At 47.0% G+C, this 26244-nt stretch overlaps 1 protein-coding gene across 3 annotated transcripts in view; it reads left to right on the top strand.

Moving 5' to 3' along the window:
* The first annotated feature begins 10595 nt into the window (after window positions 1-10595).
* Window positions 10596-26244, top strand: part of LOC143819254 (biorientation of chromosomes in cell division protein 1-like 1) — a 54065-nt gene continuing 38416 nt past the window's right edge. For all 3 annotated transcript variants that reach the window (XR_013224885.1, XM_077300670.1, XM_077300669.1), the window contains exons 1-4: window positions 10596-10871; window positions 16653-16777; window positions 21872-22062; window positions 25416-26018. Coding sequence is in view for 2 of the 3 variants with exons in the window: in XM_077300670.1 (XP_077156785.1) it covers window positions 10611-10871; window positions 16653-16777; window positions 21872-22062; window positions 25416-26018 (1180 nt within the window). In the remaining variant the exon portion in view is untranslated. The remainder of the gene's footprint in view (window positions 10872-16652; window positions 16778-21871; window positions 22063-25415; window positions 26019-26244) is intronic.

Here is a 26244-nt window from a genome sequence, read left to right as displayed (position 1 = left end):
TATCGGCTGGGGGGATATCACAACACACTAGGGTGGAGTCTGCACTTACTTTGTTTATTCCATTGTCAATCCTGTTGAATTCAGATCAATTTGAACTCAGGGCTTCCTCTTCCCCCCCCCCCATTGAAACAGAAAAGTGTTCTGCACGTGATTAGGGTAGTTCAGAAAGGGGGAGCCAAGCACAGCCTATTTCTTTCTTTTCTTGAAGGGGGGGGGAGAGAATCGAATAAGGCAGAGGAGGGAGAAAAAAATCCAAGACCGACAGAAATTGAAAGAAATTAGGGGCTTCTCCTTTAAGGCAAGCTTGTCACATGAGCAGCTTTGATCAATCAGGGGTTCTCTACCACAGAACAGAGCCCAGATTCAAAACAGACTGCTTTCTCAATCTGAATCTTGAAATATTGAGCATTAAAAGCACTGTAAGATATCGCACAATAAAGGTAGGGTCACTCTGGATCAATCCGGCTTGTTGCAAAAGGAGAATTTAAATCGCCCAAAATCAAAACGGAAATTGCATTCTGTGTAGACGGCAGGGACTGAATTGACCTGGGATTGGAATAAAAGCTCTGTGCAGTTTACACCCAGGAGTCAGAGGGGACGCTAACCTCCAGCTGCAAACTGGAGACCTTCTTCAACGACATCACAAAGAGTTCACCTGAGTTCCCCTGGAGATGAGGGGATGTCTGTTACTGGGAAGGGAGATATCTGAAAACATTCGCAGTCACAGGGGAAGCCAACTTCCAGCTAGAAACTGGAGAGTTTCTGCAATGACATCAGAAAGAGCTCACCTCAGTTCCCCTGGAGAGGAGGGGATGTCAATTACTCGCTGTGGGGACATCACAACACACTAGCGGTCAGAGGGGAAGCCAACCTCTAGCTAGAATCTGAAGACCTACTAAAATGACACCACAAAGAGCTCACTGGAGTTCCCCTGGAGAGGAGGGGATCTCACAACACACCAGGAGTCAGACAGGAAGTACACCTTCAGCCTTTTGAGTGAGGTCAGTCTGAGAATGTGTGCCTTGCCCAAGGTCGTCCATCAAGGTTCCCTGGCAGAGTCGGCATTTCACCTTGGGTCTCCCAGACTCACGCACAGCAGCAAAAAATGTTCCTGGTTTTATGGAATCAGAGTCCAAGTGCACCTTTACATCCAAGAAAGCTTTATTCAAGGCGGGAGCTTTCGAGTTCATACACAGAGTGCACATTTAAGAATAAACCTTTGCTGGTCTTCCTAGGGGCTACTGGACTCCGATTTTCTTGTGCTACTTCAGACCCACATGGCGACCCACTTGAATCTATGGTTTTATGGAGTGCATGTAGCAAATTCTCCATTTCCAGAGATCCGTCAGAACAGAACTAACTGTTTGGAGCACATACATGCAGAACAATGAACCAAAGAACAAACATTTCAGATAAGATTTGGGTAAAGATGTCTGTCTGCTGACATGGGAAGCATTTACAATGCAACAGAAAAGTAGGTGGATGAATAAGAGTTTTCCAAACACTTGCAGGGGAGCAGAGATTCTAAAGGAAAACATTACCCCCTGCTGGTAAAAAGGATAATTTCAGTCAGTTTCTGAAACTGACTGGCCAATAGGGCTGTCAGCGTCCAGGTGGTGGCTGGAGATCTCCTGGGATTACAACTGACCTCCAGGCTTCCCTGGAGAACACGGCTGCTGTGGAAGGCAGACTGGACAAGATTACAGCTCTCTGAAGGCGAACATCAGAGGCTTCTCTCCCTGGGATTGGCTTGGGCTATTTGGGGGGCGTGATTCTATTTGGCTTTTGATTCTGGTGCCCAAAATGGCTGATCTGCAGAGAAAAGCCTCTCTGGGGGGTAAGATGTTTGTCAGGCTGTGCACGGCGGGGCACTTCAAACCATCTCCCCCAGACACAGCCCAAGCTGTTCTGGCAAAGGGGCTTCTCCCCCTGGATCAGCACTTTTGTGCGCAAGAATCAAAAGCCAAATCAAAAGGCTTTTGCAAATCTCGTCCCAAATCAAATTAGAGGTGCATGGCTTGGCTAAAGAGTTTTTTATTTTATTTTATTTTTAACATTGGAGAACAAGCTTTTATTAAAGTTGGCATAGAAAAAAATAGAACAGAAAGAGTAAGAAAAAAAACACATTTACAATTATAATTATGCCTTGCCATTTCCTAATACAATTAATAACTAACTACCTAAGTAATTGATATAATATCTCCGGAGTCCTTGAAATTCCTCGGCAGGACGATTGTTCACTGGACTTGTTAGCTTTGCCATTCTAGCCAGCTCCTGGTTTCTTGAACAAATCCAAAACGTTTGGAGTATCTTGATGTTTCCACAGCGTTGCTACTACCAACCTTGCCACAGCTGTCGCATAAAATAGGAAGTCACCGGCTTTTCGAGAAAGATTATCCGGTAACACACTCAGTCACATAAAATCAGAACAAAATGGGAATTTAACTTTAAGCATCTCTTCTAAAACAGTGGTCCCCGACCCGTGGGCCGCGGGCCGGCGCCGGGCCGCGGCTCCTTCTTCCCTCCCCCCCAAAGCGAGAAGCTCGCCAGTCCGCGAGCAAATCGGCCGCCAAAGTGACCAATTAGCTCGCGGCCCAGCAAGCTTCTCGCTTCGGGAGGGGAGGGAAGAGAAGCGCGTGTGCGGGCCCCCGGGCCACCCTCTTCCCCCACTACGCCGCAGCGGTCCACGGCAAGTAGAAGCTTGCGGACCGCTGTTCTAAAACATCATGAATCTTTTCCAAAATGTTTGCATTTTTTTACACGTCCACCACATATGATAGAAAAAAATGACTTTTTCTTTACATTTCCAACATTTCATATCCACGTTCCCTGATATTTTACCCAGCAGCTTAAGAGTCACATACCTGAAAAACATCTTATACCAATTTACCAAACATCTTATACCAATACCAACTGTCCAAAGTAGCCCTTTCTGCCTGGGATCTTTATACTCTGCAGGTGATCTGTAATTCCAGGAGCTCTCCAGGCCCCACCTGGAGGTTGGCTACCCCTGGGATGGAAATATTCCTGGAGGTTTGGAGGTGGCCTCAGAGTCCAGCCTTCAAAGGAGCCATTTTTGCCTGCAGTTGGGAGGGAGTGGTGCAGGTGTGTCCCTCCTGGCCTATGGGTTACGGCCAGCCCTTACCAGCAACTGTTTGTATTCTGGGGCACAGACAGGCAGACCAGCATCAGTCCTGTGAGTCTGGAAAGTGCAGGAAGATCTAAATAAATATTTACAGCCTTTGGGTAGTAAACAACAGGGTACAAAAATCCATTCTCCTTCTAAGGAGCAACCATGAAAGAAGCATGTGGGCACATAACATTTTATCAACAGTGAAAAAATGGAGAAGAAGGAACAGGGTGGACACCTGTGTACTGTGACTACCCCATGTGTATTAGGGCAGAGGGGCATTTCGGTGTCTGTGGCTTAATTCACACAAAAAGGGAAATTACACAGAACTGGGAGGAATTGGTTGCCATGTAATCTTCCCCTAAGAAGAGTCTCCAGTCTGATTTTCCCTTCACATATCTGAGGACATGGCTCTGGAAAGCTCATCTGTAGCCACTATGCCACAATTCCCAAAGGTCAGTCCTCTCCCACACTCAACGAACATTCCACACCACAGGTTCTTGACACCCATATCTCATTTGCCACCACGCCACCACAACCTCCCACACAACACACATGACAACCCCATGCCCTTACAGACTGGACAACTCCTCCCCTTCCTCTTCCCACTGCCAAGCTCTAGCGCCCATTGTATTCTTGGATACAACGGGCTTTGCCCCTAGTTCACATATAATTGTGCAAGGTTCTTATCCAACACTATTCCCGAGTATTTTATTTTTTCTGGATTCACTTCACAAACAATTTTTTGTTTAATCTCCAAGGTTGAATGTTGAGAAACTCCATATAACAATATTTTAGTCTTAGATTAGACTAATTTACTTTATAACCTGCATAACGACCAAAAACTTTTATTACATCAAATTAACAAAAAAGCACCCCTTGTAACCACCTGTACAGAGAAAGAGGAATCAAATCTCCTCTCATGGCTTACTTTATTTGAAAGCTACTTTTACTTTCCACACATCAGATTTATTATTATTATATTATTACTAGCAAGAAAGCCCATTGCAACCAGGAATGCAATGGGCGCTAGGACCCAGGGGACACCAGGAGGTGCTTTTTTTTCCTGCTGCGTGGAGCTGTGAAAGGCTCCTACAGGGTTTTGTTTTCTGCTGCTTGGATCTGCGAAAGGCTCCTACAGGGTTTTTTTTCCTGCTGCTTGGAGCTGTGAAAGGCTCCTGCAGGGTTTTTTTTTTCTGCTAGCTCTCGTGGGCGTGCCGGCTTGGAGCTCCTACAGGGGTTTTTTTTCCTGCTGCTTGGAGCTGGGAAAGGCTCCTTCAGGGTTTTGTTTTCTGCTTCCTGGATCTGCGAAAGGCTCCTACAGGGTTTTTTTTTCTGCTGCTTGGAGCTGTGAAAGGCTCCTGCAGGGTTTTTTTTTCTGCTAGCTCTCGTGGGCGTGCCGGCTTGGAGCTCCTACAGGGTTTTTTTTTTCCTGCTGCTTGGAGCTGGGAAAGGCTCCTTCAGGGTTTTGTTTTCTGCTGCTTGGATCTGCGAAAGGCTCCTACAGGGTTTTTTTTTCTGCTGCTTGGAGCTGTGAAAGGCTCCTACAGGGTTTGTTTTTTCTGCTGCTTGGAGCTGTGAAAGGCTCCTGCAGGGTTTTTTTTTCTGCTAGCTCTCGTGGGCGTGCCGGCTTGGAGCTCCTACAGGGTTTTTTTTTTCTGCTGCTTGGAGCTGGGAAAGGCTCCTTCAGGGTTTTGTTTTTTCTGCTGCTTGGAGCTGTGAAAGGCTCCTACAGGGTTTGTTTTTTCTGCTGCTTGGAGCTGTGAAAGGCTCCTGCAGGGTTTGTTTTTTCTGCTGCTTGGATCTGCGAAAGGCTCCTACAGGGTTTGTTTTTTCTGCTGCTTGGAGCTGTGAAAGGCTCCTGCAGGGTTTGTTTTTTCTGCTGCTTGGATCTGCGAAAGGCTCCTACAGGGTTTGTTTTTTCTGCTGCTTGGAGCTGTGAAAGGCTCCTACAGGGTTTGTTTTTTCTGCTGCTTGGATCTGCGAAAGGCTCCTACAGGGTTTGTTTTTTCTGCTGCTTGGAGCTGTGAAAGGCTCCTGCAGGGTTTTTTTTTCTGCTAGCTCTCGTGGGCGTGCCGGCTTGGAGCTCCTACAGGGTTTTTTTTTTCTGCTGCTTGGAGCTGGGAAAGGCTCCTTCAGGGTTTTGTTTTCTGCTGCGTGGAGCTGCGAAAGGCTCCTACAGGGTTAATTTTTTTCTGCTGCCTCTCGTCGGCGCGGCGGCTTGGAGCTCCTACAGGGGTTTTTTCTTCTGCTGCCTCTCGTCGCGCTAGCGGCGAAAGGCTCCTCCGGGGGTGTTTCTTTTTTTTCTGCAGCTTCTCGGCGGCTGGAGTCTTGTGTTGTGTTTGCGGCGGGGGCTTCCTTGGGGCCGGCCTGACGCGGTGAGAGACGCTTCGCGCCTCTCACCACGTCAGGCCGGGAGCAACTGCGAGCCGCGCTGAGCGCGGCTCGCAGTTGCTGGGGCTGGGAATCGGAGGGACCAATCGGCAGGCGCTTCGCGCCTGCCGTTTGGTCCCTCCGGTTGTCTGTCATGAGGAAGGGTCCAATCCGGACCCTTCCTCATCCCGGACACATCCCGCCCCAGAACCCCTTACTGTTTTATTTAGTCCGTGGCGCCCGCGGCGCCACGGGCGGTGTACAGATGGCGCCCGCGGCGCCACGGGCGGTGTACAGATTATTAATTAGATTTATCAAATTAAATACTTTATTTTCTATTAAATAGACCTTTGTTGCTCATTTCCATCTGTGTCTGGTCTATCAAGTCAAAGATCTAAGAAAAAGTGAACTTTATTTACCTGTTTTTGCAGTTTACCAAATAACTAAGGGAACTTAGGGGGAACTTAGCTTACACACAACCAGTATTAAATGTAAAGCTTGTATCCCGCTCCCCCCCCTTAAATTAATTGTGGGCATTTGGGGTTTAAAGAGTCCATTGAAGAGGCCAGAGTGGGAAACTGGATATTTTTTAGTCCAGAAGGTAGTTGCCCCCTTATTCTCCCTCACCTCAAGCTACTTTTTTTTTGTTTAAGTTGTGAGGTTGTATAATTTCAAATTTTTATTTTGAAAACTGCATTTCTGTCTGTGACGCTTGGGCTGGTTTGCTATTTGCTATTTGGGCTGTCATTACTGTCCCGAACAGAGTGTGGTGACTGCACCCCCTTGGAGTCAGAGTTATATACAGAAGGCAGCAGAGGGTGGCTGACCGGTTGTCCCTTCATGCTCCTAGGTGTAAACTGCACGGAGCTTTTATTCCAATCCCTGGTCGATTCAGTCCCTGCTGTCTACACAGAATGCGATTTCCGTTTTGATTTTGGGCAATTTAAATTTTCCTTCTGCAGCAAGAAGGATTGATCCAGAGTGACCCTACCTTTATTGTGCAATAACAGTGCTTTTAATGCTCAATATTTCAAGATTTGGATTGAGAAAGCAGACTATGATGAATCTGGGCTCTGCTCCATGGTAGAGAACCTCTGATTGGCCAAAACTGCTCATGTGACAAGCTTGCCCTAATTTCTCTCAATTCCTGTCAGTCTTGGATTTTTTCTCCCTTCTCTGCCTTCTTCAATCCTCTCTCTCTCCCCCCCTCCGAGAAAAGAAAGAGGCTCCCTGCTTTGCTCCTCTCCCCCCCCCCTTCAAGAAAAGAAAGAAAGAGGCTTGGCTCCCCCCCCTTCTGAACTACCCTAACCACGTGCAGAACACTTTCCTGTTTCAATGGGGGGAGGGGAGGAAGACCCGAGTTCAAATCAATCTGAATTCAACACGGTTGACAATGGAATAAACAAAGTAAGTGCAGACTCCGCCCTGGTCAGCTGTCAGACAATTCTCCAGATTCACTAGAGTCTTCCTCACTACTGCTGCTCCTGCCCCCTAGTTCCAATAAAGAAAGAAACAAATGGCATAAAAATATATAAAACAAAAACAGAAACTAAACCAAAAACAAAAGGAACTAAGGGGGATGGGGAAAACTTCCATGCAAGTTTGCCATTCTTTCTACATAAAATTATTTAATCCAGTTCTAAACAGGAATATCTATCTATCTATCATCTATCTCTCTAACTTTCTACCTACCAACATACATATACAACTATAAAAAGCAACAGCAAATGGTCTTCATCCAATTAAAGAACATTCTTAAATGAGGTATATTTGGGACATTTCATCATCAAATCAAATACTTTATAAAACCATTCCAAATTATCATAAAGTCCTTTTTCTTTCTTCCCCTCTGAAGTAATCTAATTTTATTTGTTTCTCTACACTTGATCTTAGCCAAAAGGCCGAGAAGCGGAGATTTGCCAAGATCCCCTTCAAAAACAGACTATGCACCTGTGAATCAAGTTCTCCTGACACCATCCAACATATCCTACTGGATTGTCCCTTGTTCACTCAACAGAGAAGGCACATCATACCTCTCATACCAAAACGGAGAAACCATTCAAGAGACCTGATTTGCCAATTTTTACTGAGTGATAAGGATGCCGACGTCACTTTTATTACGGCTGAATTTCTGTCCTCAGTTTTTAAATTTAAACTGTCTGACGTATCCCGACTAACTTTTTTTATCCTGCTTATCTGCTTTATGCCAATAAAGGTATTGTATTGTATTGTACTTATTTGTTTCTCAAGGCCTACTATATTTCTTATTTCTACACGCCGCCTCTCTAAGCCCTACAGCCTTCTTCCAGCATTGGCTAATAGCCAATCTAGCCACAACTACAAGATAATTAATCAGCATTTTGGGTTTACATTGGGAGTTTCAATTAAGATACATGCTGAGAGGCCCAACTCCACAGTAGGTGTTATTTGCCCCTTGGTGGTTTTAAATACTTATTTCCAGAATTTGGCTAGAATTGGACAGGCCCACCACATTTTCATTAAATATCCTTAATTCACCACAACCTCTACAACCATTTTATTCTCTATTTTCATTTCATTATGTGGCCTAACCTGACTGGAGTACAATATCATCTTTCAGAGAGCTTTAATGCATGTTATTGTAAACATCTTACAACTGATTTAAGAGGGAACTGTTGAAACATTTTATTCCAATCATTGTCATTGAGGTTAGTAAATTCTATTTCCATGAAATGTAATGTCGGAAACCAGAGATATAAACTTTACGAAAGCACAGGCGCACACAACTAACCATACACAAAATGCTCAAAATACCAACGTGCTTCAAACATTTACAGTATTTCCTTTCTTTAACAGCCTTTGCTAACTGACACCTCTTGCTCTGGATTATTGCATCAAAATCTGGCGTCAACGTCTGTGCTGCAGCAATCTTAAGTATGCTGATGAGGTGTTTATCTGTAAACTGAGAACATACTTTTGATTTATTGACATTCATTACAGAAAAGAGCTGTTTACAGACATATCCTGTCCCAAACATAGACAGAATTTTGGAAGCAAAAGCCTTAAGCCAGGTGTAATTTGGATCCAAACATGGGCAGACCCATTATTTCTATCTGGAACTCTTCTGGAAACTTACAGATATCAACAGAAAATGGATTCCAAAATCCCTGTGTAAATTTGTGAAGTCAGAGCATCTTTCTTGGAATTCATTTTTTAGTTTAGAAAGTTTTCTCGCATACTTCTCCATGGATATATGATCACTCGCAGAGATTTCATGGTGGGAAATTATGCTAAATGGTTTTGCCAAAGGTGCTGTTCCCAAAGCTGAAGCTTCATTTCAAAGGCACAAATGCTGTCATAAAACTTTTTGTTTTGTTTTTTGTTTCGACCATGCATCTCTGTGTTGAGACATTTCAAGTGTTCTGCAATATCCACCATAAAAGCAAGATCTTGAAGCCATTAGTTATCCTGTAATTCAGGGACAGCCTTCCCTTTCTTATCCATAAATATCTGGATTTTGCTTTGTAGTTCATAGAAGCCTCTCAGTGCAGCTCCATGACGTAACCACGCCATCTCAGTGTGATACGGCACCCCACGTCTCATCAGGCTTTCCTCCAGAAGTCTATTAAAATTGACCACGGTTGAGAGCTCTGGCTTGAATAAAACTGAGGTTTTATGACTACATTCATCACATTATCCATCTCCAATATTTTATTGCACAGAGCTTCTGGGTGCAAACTGCAATAAAAATTGAAAAGATGATGTTGTGGGTTTGCAACTACCAATTTTTGTTTTGAGTTTTGCTCAAAGTGGTCCTCTATCTGTGACTGGACTCACTGCTTTTGTCTAATCCAGAGCTCATCGTCTGTGGCTGTGTCTTTCATTGGAATGATTTCTACAAGTTTTTCTGTAGCGTGCATTTCTTAACATTACAAATAGAGACTGCAAGCGAAATCTGTGTTTTCATCCATTGCAACTGAAAATGCTCCGCTTTTTCTGTAAGTTGCCTGTTAAGATTCTCAGACAAATCATAAATTTGCACTGCAACTGTGTTTCTCAAGAGACCTACATTTGCAAAAGACTGCTGCTGATCTGGACAGAGCATGGCCATATACTTTTAAACAAATTCCCTTTCTGAGAAGGGTTTTGATGACACAGCTAGTTCATGTGTGATCCTATAGCTTGCCTCAACTGCAGCTTCCCTCATTTGGTATGGCTTTTTGAAAAGGGATTGCTGTTTTTTCAATGAATACAGTTCAGAAAGTTTTCCCTTTGCTTTTCTCTTCTTGGCTACTGCCATGATTGCCAGTGTCTTTCAAAATCAATCACAAAGGTGAAGCTGCAAGAGAAAGGCATACCAATTCATAGTAGCAGCAGCATATTCACATTCCTCATTTTTTGGACGCAGCGGCTAAAAGAACTGAAGCAAATGTTGCTATTGCCAGAGTGATCACCGGGTCCTTTAGCACTAAACAAGGGAGCCCGTTTCCCGGGCATAAGGGGATGATCGACCAACACGTTTTTGTTTTGTTTTTTAATTTAGGAGGATGCAAAAAATACCACCCCTACCTATGATATACGACAAAACTGTGATTTAGAAAATATATATTCATAAAATTTACATTTAACATGTAAGGTATTATTATTATTATTATTATTATTATTATTATTATTATTAAAACATATTAACTGCCACTCCCAGACGCCCTCTAGGTACCCTAACCCCGCCCATTCGCTCCCAGCCCACCAATCCAGAGCCAGCACCCACTGCGCTCCGCCCCCTGGGCGCTGCAGGCCGCACTGCCCCCTAGTGGGCCTGACAGGCCGGAGAGGACTAGCCTCCTTCAGGAGGAGAAGCGCTGATTGGTGGGTCAGGCACACTCGGGGCGGGGCAGGCTGGGCGCGAGCCGCCCGCTAGGCAAGCCTCCTCCCAGGCTCGGGGGCGGAGCCACGCTCAGAAGGGCCGGATCCCTCCTTTGCGCAGGCGCACTCTTCGAAAGCAAGCCCGCCTTTCTTCCCCTCCGCCTCGTTGGCAGCCACTTCCGCCCCCCGCTTCATTCCGCTTCCGGGGACGAGGGGAGGAGCGGGCGCCGCCGCCGCCGCCGCCGCTCGGGGACCAGCCGCCGTCATGTCGGGCAGCGGGAGCGCCGCCGCCGCCGCCCCCCCCGCGGCCGCCTCCCCGCCCGCCCAGCCGCCCCCGCCGCCGCCCCCTCCGCCGCCGCCCCCGCCGCAGCCCCAGCCCCCCCCGCCGCCCCCGGGCACCGCCGCCCCCCCCGCCGCCGCCGCCGCCGCCGAGCCGGAGCTGGTCGCGCTCATCCTCAACCGCCTCAAGAGCCAGGGCCTCTTCGACCAGTTCCGCCGGGACTGCCTGGCCGACGTCGACACCAAGGTGCGCGGGGAAGCGGGAGGGGGAGGCCGCTGCGCCTGGCCTACCTCGCAGGGGGGTGGCTCGGAGGGCGGGAGCTGTCGGGGGGGAAGGGGGGAGCCGGGACGTCACTAGGCCGCTGGGGACGGCGAAAGGAACCCGAAGGGCGGCGGGTGGTCTCGCGCGGCGGGCGTTTGCGAAGAGCCTCCCGACTTCAGCCCTCGGGCCCCCTCCCGCCTCGCGCGGCCTTAGGAGCGGCCCGGCTCGCCCGGTGCCATGGCTCTGGTTGTCATGCATGGACTCAATAAGCGGGGGACAAGAGTTGCCGCTCCCTGACCCTGGCCGGAGGATGCCCCCAACCCTCCCCCCTTTCTAATATCCAACTTGGACAAAAGTTCTGGAGAACTCAGAAGTTTGCACCTTGCGTGACTTTTGTTTTGGGGGGCCTGCCCCTTTTCTGTGCAGTCCGTCTTGCATGGAGAGGTAGCAGTCATGTGAGCCTCCATGTGCAGACTCAGGTGGTACAGCCCCTAGACTAGGGGTAGTCAAACTGCCGCCCTCCAGATGTCCGTGGACCACAATTCCCATGAGCCCCTGCCAGCGTTCGCTTTCGCGAACGCTGGCAGGGGCTCATGGGAATTGTGGTCCACGGACATCTGGAGGGTGGCAGTTTGACTACCCCTGCCCTAGACACTAATTGATTACATGGTAACCTGAGCTGTTGTGAAATCCCCTTATTATACATATCATATAATAATGCAGTCTGTTGGGTCCAATAACGCTTGAGGTTCCATTCTCCTTCCGTCTGCAGCTTTGGGAGGCACAGATATGTAGGACTGAAGGAGGAGGGAGACACCAGCCTACCATGCTAGATCAGTCAAATCAACTTGACAGTGCAGTGATAGATACCACGGCCAGATCCCCCCCCCCTCATATCCATGCGGCTTTCATTCTGGTTTATTGAGAGGTATATTATGAAAAAGACCAAACTTACAAGCGCTGGGCAAGTTTGAAGGGATGCAAGTTCCAGTTTGATTTCGACTTATGCTAAAGAGTTTGTTTGCTTGTTTTTAAGAACTGCCTTGATCATTCAGACCAAGGTCCGGCCAAATTCCAGCCTCCTTGAGCTAGTTGGGCTTCACCTGTTTTCCTCATTGGCTAATGGAGACATACAAGTTCCATTTCATTGTCATGACTAAACGACCAGTGTTTCATCAGTCATATTTTTGCAATCGAATCCAACAAGTACAACCTTATAGGCATTTCTGTTAATTCAGAATAATCACTTGAGGTTCCAGACTCGATTTTCTAGAACAGTTTAATCTAAGTTCAGTTGTCTTACTCTTTTACAACTTAAACCTGAACGGATAGGCTTTATTGAGTATCTGTAAACTATTTCTGTATGAATGTGATGTCAGTGATGTACAGTTTCCTGGAGTTCTGAAGCCATGGGAAACAAACCCCCACTTTTTGTTTCTGGGGGGGAAATTGAAAGGGAAGTTGATGACATAAGCTCAGACTTGATGAATATTGTTTATCTTATTACATTAACAAAAAATTCATAGTGGAACAGATTTATATGCTCTTTTCTGCAAAACAAGTTGATGCAGAAGGAAATGAATCTTTAATAATTGTACAGCCCCTACATGTTTTGTATGCAGCTTTGAGGGAGTTTTTCAGAATCTTTTTTTCATTTTAAAAGATTCTCCCTTACAATGCTGCACGCTTCTTTTTCATCTTCATTTTGCTTTGATGTGCCCCCCCCCTTTCTGCAGGTAAAATTGCAAATGCATCCAAGTACTAAAAAAAGAGCATCAGACTGGCACACTCTCTGCCGCCCTAGCACTTGTTTTTGCTATCCAGGAGTTGAGGAGAAATAAAAGTTGAAAATAAGAAGCACAGAAAGGAAAAAGTGATAACTGGGCAGAAACAAATTTATATAACTATATTGTAAGCCGTGATAGAAAAGAGTGGGAAAGAGTGACAAATGGAGTACCCCAAGGATCTGTCCTGGGGCCAGTGTCGTTCAACATATTTATAAATGATTTGGATGAGGAATTAGAGGGGATACTTATTAAATTTGCAGATGATACTAAACTGGGAGGGGTAGAAAACACAACAGAAGACAAAATCAGAATACAGGATGATCTTGATAGGCTCAAGAAGTGGGCTAAACTGAATAAAATGAAGTTCAATAGGGACAAAAACCAAATACACCAATATAAGATGGGGGAGTCTTGTCTTGGCAGTAGCATGTGCGAAAAGGATCTAGGAGTCTTAGTAGGCCGTACATTGAACATGAGTCAGCAGTGTGACTCGGTGGCCTAAAACGCAAATGGGATTTTGGACTGTATCAAATGGAGTATCGTGTCCAGATCACGGGAGGTGATGGTACCGCTTTACTCTGCTCTGGTTCGGCCTCACTTGGTCTTGTGTTCAGTTTTGGGCACCCCAGTTGGAGAGGGCTGTAGACAAACTGGAGTGAGTCCAGAAGAGGGCCACAAAGACCAAGACGTAGGAAGAAAGGTTGGGGGAGCTTGGTCTGTTTAGCCTGGAGAGGAGACAATTGAAAGGGTATTTGATAACCAAGTATTTAAAAGGCTGCCATATGGAGCATGGAGCAGAGTTGTTCTCTCTTGCTCCAGAAGGACAGACCAAAACCAATGGGATGAAATTAATTCAAAAGAAATTCCATCTAAACATCCGGAAGAAGTTCCTGAAAGTTAGAGCGGTTTATTAGTGGAACAGGCTTCCTCAGGAGGTGATGGGTTCTCCATCTTTGGAAATTTTTAAGCAGAAGCTGGATCGCCATCTGACAGAGAGGCTGATTCTGTGAAGGCTCAAGCGGGTGGCAGGTGACAGTGGATGAGCGATAGGGATGTGAGTGCCCTGCAAAGTGCAGGGGGTTGGACAGGAGGTCCCTTCCAACTCTATGATTCTCTGAGCAGCAGACCCAGTGCTCTCATGTCCATGCCCCTTCTGCTGCCAAGCTGCTGCCTGAGGATGTGAGGCAGGCAGGCTCTGGTTCTCATCCCCGTCTAGCAAACAGTTAATTTACTGGCTGGCCTCTCACAAATCACTTGTTTTCCATTCCTGCCTCACTCAAGAGGTAAACTTCATTACTTCATAACTTCATTTATCTACTGAATTGTATTTTTATTGGCATATTGTACTGTATTTATGGCAATATTGCATTACTAGAAATTAAGCCCGCTATAGAAAAAATACAGCAGGCGCTAGCAGGCAATGGGTGGTTGCGGGAGGAGCCTCCCGAGACCTTGGCCCCCTGGGAGGGAAGGAAGGCAGGCAGGCATAGAGAAAGGGAGAAAGAGAGAGGGGGGGGGGAGTGAGAGAGAAGGGGAGAAAGGACAGTAAACATTGGGAGGAAGAATGTAGGAAAGGAAGGGAGAAGAGGAAAGGAGGGCAATGGGTGGGTGAAGGGATGGATAGAAGGGAGAAAAAGGGAGGTAGGTGAAATGGGACGGGAGGAGGGGGTGAAGGGTCTGTGGAGGGATAAGGGGGAAGTCACGAGGGGTGGAAAATTGGGAGGGGGTGTGGGGGAAGAGTGTGGTGGCTGAGTGGGTGTCTGGGTGTGTCAGGTCAGGCAATCTGGGGCAGGGCGGAGCGGGGGAGCGCGGGGGTGACTTGTGGGCAGAAGAGCACAGTAGGTGGGTGGCTGGGCATGTGGGGGGAAGCGTCGGTGGAGCGGTGGCGACTTATGGGGGGGGGCGCCGGAAGAGTGTGGTGGCTGGGTGGGTGTCTGGTTGTGTCGGGTCAGAGAATCGGGGGGGGGAGCGTGGGGGTGACTTTTGGGGGGCAGCAGAAGAGTGCGGTAGATGGGTGGCTGGGCGTGTGGGGGCAGTGAAACGTGGGCGGAGCGATGGCGGATCGCAGGGGTGACTTGTGGGGGGCAGTCGGGGGAAGGTGGGGTGGGGTGCATGTGGGGGGGCGGGGAAGCGGAAGCGGGACGTGGCCCCCCGAGGGGCGAATGGCATGGTAGGCCACGTGTCTGTTTACCCGTCTGGGCGGGTCTCCTCCGATTCGTCGTGGGGCTGACTCGGGCGGGCGGCTTCCAGGCGGCTGGCGAGGTTCGTTGGCGGCAAAGGGACAGGCCCGGCGCGTCAGTGACGCGGTGGGCCGGCCCCAAAGGATCCCGGGCCCGGGCTGCCTCCAGGTGCGAGCTCCCCCCCCCCCCGCCACCTCCACCAGGCTGCCCATGGCTGGCGGCAGCCTGGCGCAGCGCCAGTCAGCATCGTAATGGCAGCATGGCAGGAAGGCGGCGGAAGTTGAGGGTGGGCGGGTTGGGAGGTGCTGCACGCCTTCCGACTCATCAGCTCAGCCCCTTAGGCCCTCCGCTTGTCATTCTGGGAGGAAGGGACCAATGGGTGCCCTTCCCCATTCCAGACAGGGCTCACCCCTAGGGCCCTTAGCGTTTTATTAATACAGATTTTAGGGGGACTAGTTCTCTGGGCAGCCTTCCCCAGTGATTGCTTGGGGACAGCACTGTGAGGAATCTGCTGCAGAACTGCTTTAGGGGTTATGCAGAAAAGAAGCACTTTGACCCAAGTATTATTATTTCGTTTCTATCCAGAATGTGCCCTTCTGTTTCCCACTCAGTGGCAGGGAGTATCACATTGTTCCTTTTGAAGATGGATCAAGATGGTAGCTGTTTCAGTCCGTCCTGCAGCACCTTAAAGACTAACAGAATTTGTGGCAGGGGAGGAGATTTCATGAGTCGCTGCTCACACAGGGTGATCACAAGTGGTCTTACCCTGGCACAAATTTTGTAGACTTGAAGGTACCACTGGTGCTCTTGCTCTTTTCTGTTGTTCCTTTTTGTTCAATCAAATGTGAAGAAGTAAATTTTGGAAGCTGTGCTGTGCTGTTCATGGTTTCTTCGAGGACTAAAATTGCATTGTTTGGCAAATTCAGTCTGTCTACCTTAGCACATGGAACCACTGCATGTGGTTGCAAAGACAGAGGAGCAAACCATGGCCCTGTGTAAACATCTCAATTTTTGTTAGTTAGGAAAAGAAGGAATAAAGAGTGCATAAAGGAAAAATGTAGCCGGAATCAAGGCCCATGGATTCAGAGCATAAAATCCTCCCTGAGCCTTTGAAAAGATGGTGAAAAATACATGCAAATGTAAATTAATACAAATGACTAAATAAAATTAAAAAGATTCCCCACCCCTTAGCAGTTCACAAGTCTCTGATCAGAATAGGTGCAGGGGGGACTTTTCCTGGTTGTTATGAACTTTCAGCTTTATATCCATGGAGTTAAGAGTTAATCATGCAGTTTCTTTCACATGCTGGAGAAATCTGAAGCAGGCTAGATGATTTGAGGACTATTCATGTGTGTAATAATTGACTAATAATGTACATTGTCTTCCTATATTATAAACCATTTGAGAACCTCGGTTTTGGAAGCATTTTACTCATACTAAAACAAAATACTTCATAAGAATCACACACACACCAATTTCCAGTTTTTCCACCAGAAAAAAATGGAAAAAAATTATGGTGGGAGAGAGGTAGAAACTATTCCTGTTTTCCCATTTGTTCGTAGGCCTTCACATTTAGAACCCGTGGTTAGAAAAGAAGCAGACAGGCTTAGCAGGTGAAGCACTGTGTCCTGTTTCCAAAGTTATTTGTCAAAAAGCTATCCTTGATCAAAACCATTTTTTCCTGTTGTCCCTTCCCCTCTATTCATTGACCCAGTTGTAAGGCATGGATCATACAGTGTACCCAAGCTTGTCAAAGTTAAAATATTATTCTTTGGCTCTCTCCTATCCTCTCCTTTTAGCCGGCTTACCAGAACTTAAGGCAGCGGGTCGACAACTTTGTTTCCAACCACCTAGCAACTCACACATGGAGTCCTCACCTGAACAAAAACCAGCTGCGGAATAACATTAGGCAACAGGTGCTCAAGTAAGTCGCAGTCTTACAGGTCTGTCAGTGTGAAGACCTATATGCTGTATGAAGAATTGTTATATGAAGAATTGCTCCTCTGATGTAGCTGTATCGAGAGAAACTAGACAGGGTCATTGGGAAAGAGCTCACACTGACTTGGTGGAATTCTGGGTATGCCTTTCCCTGCCAGCCGACCTCCATGCTGCATCTCATTTTGAACAAAATTGCATTGTGTTTAAAAACAATGGGACTGTCAGAGGTAGGAGTGGGGGAATATTCCTATTTACTTGAAGGTCGGCCATGGGTCAGCCAGTTCTCAACAATGTTTGAGGACTCCTCAGAGGAGAAAGGGGCCAGCGTAGCCTGGCTGAACGCAACACAAGCCAAAAAAGAGAGAGGAGGAGGTGCAAACATGCCAAAACTTACAGAGTCACTTTCACTCCCCAGCTCAGATCTAGCAGATGAAAGCCAGTTACCTGTTTCCAGCCCTCCACCTGCACCGTTAGAGAGGCAAAGGTGCCAGCGTAGAGCAGAGCTGCTGGCTAAAAGTAGTGCTGGCCGTATGTCAGCTACCTACTGAAAATTGTGATACCTTGTTGCAGGATTAAGTCTGAGTAGCTGGTATTTCACTGTAAAGCCTCTTGAGGGACATTGTGGGGTGTGGACACAACGCAAGTTATATGCTGAATACCTCCTTGCTTGATCCTAAAAGCCTTGGCTTGTTGGGCCGGACTGTCATGCTTGCCTGATCTCAGGAATCCTAATCCTCAGACTGAAGTGACCTTTATCTTGTCTCCTTGCTTGGCCTTGGTTGTCTGGAAGAACAATGACGGTTCCTGTAATTTGATAACCACATTGGGCCAGACAATCCCACAGCCACTTGGGCTTATGGAGCTCCTGCAACAATACTTTGGATCGTGCCCAACATATGTTTGCTTTGTTTTTGTGCATTTTTCAAGTCACACAGACACTTTATCAAAGACAGTGGGATTACACACATGTGCATTGATGCTTCCAAGACTAAGAAGTTGAAAAGCAAAACTGTAGCAGTGAAAAAATCACAAATGTTTATTTTAAACTGCTGTATTTTTTTTTTAATCAGCCTGACATAAGTCTATACATTCAAGTTTATTTCTTCAGTGCAAAGTGACCTTCAGTTGTTGAAATTTATTGAGTGGCAATTTTTAATAATAAAAAAAACAACCAAATTTATTTCAACCTTGATATTGCCTTCAACAAATAATAATAGCTACAATTATTTTTATTGCCTGCCACTCCCAAACTAGCTAGCTCTTGGCTGGTTACAAAATAAAACCCCCAAAATGAAATCAGATTTAATCACCAAAATCCCCACTGCAGCAAAAATATACTGTAACTCCCTACCCCCCTTTCCCACAGCTCAACAAACCCCCCAACCTGTGCCTCGTAGGGCATTTTAATGGGGAGGTGGCCCAATGTTCTGACTATTCCAGCGAGGGGGCCCCCTGATCTAATCAGCCCTGGCCTCAACCAAATACCTGGTGGATGAGCTCCATCTTGCAGGCCCTACAGAACTGTGGGAGGTCCAACGGGGTCCTCAGCTCCTCCGGGAGCTCATTACACCAGGTCAGGGCCAGGCCTGAAAAGGCCATAGCCCTGGTCAAGGCCAGGCGCACTTCCCACAGGTCAGGGATCACCAACAGGTTTGCACACACAGAGTGAAGAGCCCTGTGGGGGGACATAAGGCAATAGCCGGTCCTTCAGATATGTGGGGCCTGGACCACGGCTGGCCTTAAAGGTCAATACCAGAACCTTGAATTTGATCCAGAACACAACTGGCAACCAGTGTAGCTGCCTCAACATTGGCTGAATGTGCGCCCTCCAAGGTGTTGCTGTGAGGAACCTAGAAACTGCATTCTGTACCAGCAGTAATTTCTGGGTCAAGGATAAAGGAAAGTCCACAGAGCGAGTTATAGAAGTCAAGCCTAGAGGTGACCATTGCATGGATCACCGTGGCTAGGAGCTCTGAGGACAGATAGTGCCCTAGTAGCCTCACTTGGCATAGATAAAAGCAATTCCAGATGAGCTTCTCTGGTGACTTGTGCCTCCATCATTCCCCCCCCCCCCCGATTCCTGGCCAAGTGCAAAATCTTATGCTGCGCCCCATCCAGGCTGTGAAGACATGCTTCCTGATCCAACCCCTTCCTTCCCAGCCACAGAACCTCCTTGGAGGTGTTGAGTTTTAGACAACTCTGCTCAAGCCATCCAGCTATGGCTTTCCAAACATCTGGCGAATGTTTCCAGGTGGGAGTTCAGGCGGCCATCCATCAGGAGATAGAGCTTGGTGTTATCCACATATTGTTGATGACTGAGCCCAAAGCTCCATATCAGCTGAGCCAGTGGGCACATATAGATTTTGAAAAGTGGGGGAGAGAATCACCCCCTGTGAGACTCCACAAGGAAGTTGAAAGGGGTGCGACAAACCTTCCCCACAGCAATCCTTTTTGCCTGGTTCTAGAAAAAAGAGATCAGCCACTGGACGGCTGTCCCACATATCCCAGCAGGGCAGTGGGCTACCAACTCGTGGCTGACAGCGTCAAATGTGGCTAACAGAACTAACAACATGAGGACAGCCAAATCGCCTTTATCCAGCTCGTGCCAGAGATCATCCATCAGAGCAACCAGCACCCTCTCCACCATGTGGCCAGGATGGAAGCCAGACTGATATGGGTTGAGTGCGAAGTTTCCTCCAAGAGTATTAAGAGCTGATCTGTGGCGGCCCTTTCAACTACCCTGCCCAGAAGTGCAAGAGTCAAGACTGGTAGTTGTCCAGGTTCTGTGGTTCAAGCGGTATTTTTTTCAGCAAAGAACTAACCACCACACCTTTCAGCACCCCTAGGAACTACCAAGATTACAGGGAGATATCCCTAAGGAGCCCTCCTATCCGCTGGCCACCCAATTTGAGTAGCCAAGACAGACTGGGATTGAGGGGGCAAGTGGTCACCTCACCAACACCAGCAATTGTCCACCAGCTAATGAGAGCCACCTGAAACCGTCAAACATTATCCCTCAAGATGGCCCAGAGGCCTCCAGTTCCCTTTCTGTATCAAGTATGTCAGGTAGGTCACAGCAGAGCATCAAGACTTTATCCGTGAAAAAGCTTTCTAATGCTTTAAAGCTCAGATCCAATTGACTAAAAGTTTGGCACCTTTCCTCAAGGGCAGTAAGAGACCAAACTACCCTAAACAGTTATGCCAGCTGAGAGCTCGCAGACGCAATGGGGGTGGCATAAATCTCCTGTTTCACCATCTTCACCGCTATCTCATCCGCCTTTATAAGTGGGCAGTAGGATGTTCTCAAAACTTCATCACAAGTCTTCCTCCACACTCCCTCTAGCCGTCTCACTTCCTTCTTCCTCTTTCGAAGCTCCCTGGTATACCAGGATGCCTGTTTGAGGCGAAGGTGAAGAGGGCATGAGGGGGTGGTCTCACAAATGGTGGCAGACAGGCAGGACGGCCAGTCCTCCACCAGTACCCCCCATGAGTTGCCAGGAGGCATTGGGTCCTGCAGAGCATTCAGAAAACCAATGAAATCCATAAGATCCCATGGGCAGGCTAAAATACACCCACCGCTGAAACAGAAAGAGGGCTGCATCTGAAGCGTAGTGGTCTGACCATGTGACTACTTGTGTTGCTATCGGAGCCACTTCTACCCCGTTGCCAAAGATCAAACCAGGGGTGTAGCTGGCCTGGTGAGTGGGACTGGCCACAAACTGCAAGAACCCCAGTGTCGCCATGGCCAGCACCAGATCTGAGCCAAGTCCTGGAGATGGCGAATCTGCATGGGTGTTGAAGTCCCTCAGGAAGTCCCTCAGAATCCCAGATAAGGATCCCCCCAAAGAGCCGGGACTGGTGAAGAACCGAAAAGCCAGGTGGAGCCATATCTTTCAGGGTGACTGTCTTGCCCTCTCACACCGAGTGTTTCAGTCATGTACACCAGCAGGTCCACCTCATGCCCTACAAAATAGTCCCACTGGATTGAGGATTTGTTAATTGACCTTGCATTGCACAGTAGTGTTGGCTCCACCCTAGCCACATGGATCACATGATAACCTGAGCTGTTGTGAAATCTCCTTATACGTATCATATAAAAATGCAGTCTGTTGGGTCCAATAACGGCCTCACACTTCTGGGGATGGGACGGAGGTTAGAAGAGCAGCAAGCGTTTCCAACTGGACCTGCATATCTCCCCACTCTTATCTTGTCCGTGCTTCTCCTAACATGATACTGCCCTTGGCCCATTATTGTTGGGATCCCCAACCCTAGTGGGGCCCCTCCTCTAGTCTCCCCACCCCTCTGCATGCTCCCCTGGAAGAAACCAGCCCCTCTAACTAATCCTACCTAGCCCTGGACTAACAAGCTGTGCTAAACAAGCCCTCTCCCCGTCCTAAACCATCCTCCACCCTTTCCTAACTAACCACAGAACTAAACTAGCTAATTTTGTGGGGGCTGTACCCTAGAACCTTGGGTATTTGGAGGAACCAGAAGTTCAGAGTATTCCAAATCTTCATAAGGGGTCAGAAATGTGTTCAGAACAATGGGGCTGAAACTGATCTTCCATATTGTTTCAATGACTTGCTTTTTGTTTTTTAGCGGAACTTCATCAGAGTGGCTATGTATCTTACTAGCTACACCAGGGGTAGTCAAACTGCGGCCCTCCAGATGTCCATGGACTACAATTCCCAGAAGCCCCTGGGGCTCCTGGGAATTGTAGTCCATGGACTTCTGGAGGGCCGCAGTTTGACTACCCCTGAGCTACACAATGAGTCCATTGACAATATAATGCAACATGCACCAGCTGATGCTTTTGAGGAATGTTATAAAATTAATGTTGCTTTTTCTGCCTTTATGAGTGAGCAATTTTGGAAGAGAGCTTTCATTGTAAACAGAAGCCATCTAATTTTTGTGGCCATGTAAATATACGTTTTATCCTTGTAAATATACTATTATCATTCACAGTTTTTTCCTCTTGGGAGCTTATTCTTTAAGCACAATAGATCAGAGCAGTGCAAATTCCACCCCCACCCCCCAAAAAATAACAACCATATTCCTGCCTTTTATCACTTTGTTTCAGATCTGGAATGTTAGAATCTGGGATTGACAGAATCATTTCTCAAGTCGTGGATCCGAAGATCAACCACATATTCAGGCCACAGGTAGAGAAAGCTGTCCATGAGTTCTTAGCCACGTTGAATCATAAAGAGGACACCAGTCCCAGCACAGCACAATCTGAGGAGAGACCAGATATTTCTCTTACCATGCAAGGTATGACTTTCCACTGCCCTTGGCAAAACTGACACACTGTTGAGTATTTAATATGGGGCTTCCAGCCGGCTGTGTCTGAAAATTCAGTTCTAGGTTTTACCTGTTCTTGATAGATGTGATATGATTGCAGGGGTGCCAAAATGCAGGGTTTCCTTGCTCCCAGACACTGATCAGCAGACTGGCGAGGGGAACTCACACAGAAAAAGAGAGATCCAGCATAATTCCCCACGTGACCTGGATGTCTTCATTTCTGGGATATCAGGGGAAACACTTCGGTATTGGGGCAAAAAAATTATTATTTATTTATTATTTCGACTCATTGCCCACCACTCTCATAACTGGCTCACGGCAGGTTTACAACAGTCTGTTAAAAAAAAACCATTAAAACACATCCAGACATTCATCCATATCGACTCCTAAAAAACAGACTCCTAAAACAATAAAACCATGGTGGTTAGTAACGCACTAGCCCCTCAGAATCCAATATAGGAGTGGGAGGAAGGAGCGCAGGTCCCATGGCCGGTGATTATGCTCTTAACACTGGGGGCCCCATCAGATCTTCCTTGCCACACCAGCCTCAACCATAGATCTCGTGGAAGAGCTCTGTTTTGCAAGACCTGAAGAACGCTGAGAGCTCCCGCTATGGTAGAAGCCAAATTTCTATGGTAGAAGCCAAATTTCTATGGTAGAGTTTTTGCCCATATACCAGAGCATCATCTCAAGTGGTGTCACTTCCAGATTGTAGTAGGCAGTGACCACTGTACAAAGGCTGGGCCTCCCTGCTGCTCCCACTGCATCCCCCACCCACCTCCTACCAGTTAGGACGGACCCTGGCAACCCTCTGTGAATCTGGTTGGACATACGTTCAGGATTGAGGTGTAGTTAGCCCACTCTGGTCCCAAGGCATTTATTTGGAATCAATTCTAGGTAATTAAAGTGACTATTAAGATCTGCACGTTCAAGGGTAGTGCAATCACATCAGGTCTCTGAAGCTAATGAGAGTCAGTCCTGGTGAGCCCTTTGATGGGAGGGCACCAAGGAAGTCCAGGGCTGCTGTGGAAAGGCAGGCAGTGACAAACTATTTCTGTTTCTGCGTCACTTTGGAAGCGTGGATGGGTTGCTGTATGTCACCTGTGACTTGATATTTCCACCCGCAGTGTAAGTGAAATCAGCTTCTGAGTGTACTGCAGGACTGGGTACTGTACGTATTAGGGAAGTGCACTTCGGCTCAGCCCCTTAGCAATCACCAAAGCCCGAGGTAGTGCCTAGGCCAGGGGTAGTCAAACTGCGGCCCTCCAGATGTCCATGAACTACAATTCCCAGAAGCCCCTGCCAGCGAATGCTGGCAGGGGCTTCTGGGAATTGTAGTTCATGGACATCTGGAGGGCCGCAGTTTGACTACCCCTGGCCTAGGAGGTAGTGCCGTGGCTGGCCTCCTACACGCCGCCTCGGGCTTTGGTGATCACCAAGGCGGCCGAGACAAAGCGCACATCCCTAGTACGTATGGCTAGCCTCTGGTCCAGGAGTGATTTGACATTAGTGTGAACCTTGTTGAATTGACACACCTCCCAGCAAAGAACGGTGGGGACTACAATTTCATGAGGGTTGGGCGAGTGAAGTGAAGTTGAAGCTGCATGAAAAGGGGGATATGTTGGGTGGTGATCAACATTAGTTTTGGGCGGGAATGAGCTGATCTAGAACACATTCTGATTTGGCATTGCTCCCTGGTCCAGTATTGTGACAGAACACACAGGCTTTGATGGAGGCCAGAATATCATACATACCAGTATTCAGCTAAAGAACCCAACATGGGGCTGCCCTTAGATTTTGTGTAGACTTCAGGGGGACCAGCTGGCTTGTACAGGTTTTCTCTAAGATATCTGACTCCGGTGGTTTGAGATTTTAAAGGTATCTCGGAATGCCTGCTCCTCTGTGAATCACTGCATAGCTTGGGATCTGCACAGACGAAGCTGTTCCTGACTTCTCATCTTCAGGAGCTTTTTTCTGAGCCAGAAATGGCAGAATCCCACCCTTTGTGGTGTCCTCATGATGAAAACCTTGCTCTTGAAAGGGTTCCCTATGCTCTATTATGTCTGATATTAGTTGATCATTAATGGTTCTCTTATTTAGACTGCAGAATTAAGGTCTGAATTTACTATTTTATATCTGATTTTAATAGCCTAGAGCCTCGGCAAATAATCTCTGTACCAAAGCACAAGAAATTGACACAGCTGAAACAGGGTTACATGTTTATGGTACTTTCTAGTGTTACCTAACGAAGGGTGAACCCTTTTCCAGGAGATTCAGATCATTTTCAGACAGGCTCTGATGGAGAACAATTTTTATTTTGCATTTCACGAAGGCCAACTCTTTAAACTGCCATCTGTTCTGTTGATGAAAAGTTTATTTTTTGCATCTTAAGGTGCAATGTAAACCGTTTTTCTTTAGGTTTTGTCATTGGTTGCATTTCTGGGTTGCATGCAGTGCTATCTGAACTGTTCAGAGCATTTTGAACTGAGGCAGTTTATTTTTCATGCCCCTACAGGGTGGGTTTTTTGTTGTTTTTATTTTTTAAAACTAAAGCAGTTTTTCGATGTAGCTTGAGATATAGCTCAAAATTGAGTGTGAACACAAAAAAGGTACAAGAAAAAAAGGCCATCTGATATGCAAAATCTAATCCAAGTACGCTCTTTACAAGAATCCCTCTGAAAAGTGCTACCTCTGAAACAATCCCACCTTGTTTTTGCAACCAAACCACTTGGGTGAAAGTGCCCAGAGTCCTGACAGTAAGGAGGGAGCCGAAGGAGAGCCACGGGTAGCAGCAGAGGAAGGATGAGTGTCCTTGAGCTTCATTTCAGCTGGGGAGGGCTGAGGGGATCAGCTTAAACTGTTGTGCATCTCTGAAAGTCCATTTTTCAGGTCACTTTAAGCCCTATTAATTTATTATCACGTACTTGATGGTAAATGCCAGAAACTTGATGAATGTTAACGTTTGCTGGTAGTTTGTGTTGTCAGGCTTGTTTTTTAATCTTAACATGGGTGCCATGACAAACTTCCTGAACACGTATCTCATGAAAACAATACATGTATTTACTGAATAAAGTTGATTGCCTTTGAGAACAATATTTTCCTCTGGTTCTCTACAGATCTTCAATTGTCTGGTGTGTATCTGTATGTACAACTCGCTGACATTGGACTGACCATACATAAAGCGCCTCTTTGGTGATTCATTGGATGTTTAGGTCTTTGATGAGAAGGGGGAATAATCTTCTTTTTCCTGTTGCACCTGAATGTGTTAGTGTGAGGGCAGATTTTTCAGCAACACATTTTGTTTTTCTGTATCTTTCTCAAAGGTGTTCCTGTTGTCACTCCTGGTGCGGGGGTGGCTAGTGACGCCATGTCCATTTTGGAAACCATAACCTCTCTCAACCAAGAGGCCAGTGCTGCCCGGGCTTCCACGGAGGTCATGAATGTCAGGGCGACTGACAGAACTTCAAGAAAACTCTCATCTCAGCAGAGTGTCGACGGTGGGATTGAGCGAGAGCGAAATGCTGAGGATATGCTGGATGGGGAGAAACCCTGGAACTCTGCCGAGGAAAGTGCAGATATGGTAACAAATGGGGAAGAGGTAAATAACTTCTCTTCCAGTGAAGAAAGAAAAGCTGTGCCAAAAGAAGCTCCTGGTTTAATCAACCCAAGCAAGGATGGTGGGCAGGAAGGGGACGAGCAGAGAAGCAGGCTGGCGGACAGGAAGACGGAGAGCTCTGAGAAAGGGGAGAGGAAGAAAGAGAAGAAGGAAAAACTGGAGAAGAAGATGGAACACTTGAAAAAGAACGACGACATTCTGAAAGCACGAGAAGAAAAGGGGGCGAAAGAGAAAGAGCCAGAATCGATCAAACATTCAGCTGGGGACAAAAACAGCAGTAAACACAAAGCAAGTGAGAGTACAAAAGACAGTGAGTATGCAACGGTGGGTGGGTGGGTGAGGGATGATGAGATTTGGGGCTTGGGGTTTATTTATTTATTTTTATTTCTTTATTAAACTTCTATACCGCTGTTCCCTTAGGCTCATGGCGGTTTACAAGATAAAAATTGCAATAAAACCAATAGTTAAAACCATTAAAACAAATCCACACTATCAACGTTATCAACGTTAGGCAACAGGCGAGCACTAACTAACCC

The sequence above is a fragment of the Paroedura picta genome, chromosome 10 (assembly GCF_049243985.1).
Source record: "Paroedura picta isolate Pp20150507F chromosome 10, Ppicta_v3.0, whole genome shotgun sequence".
Lineage (NCBI taxonomy): Eukaryota > Metazoa > Chordata > Lepidosauria > Squamata > Gekkonidae > Paroedura > Paroedura picta.
Note: the sequence above shows the minus strand (reverse complement) of the source record. Positions and strands in the feature narration are given on the sequence as shown.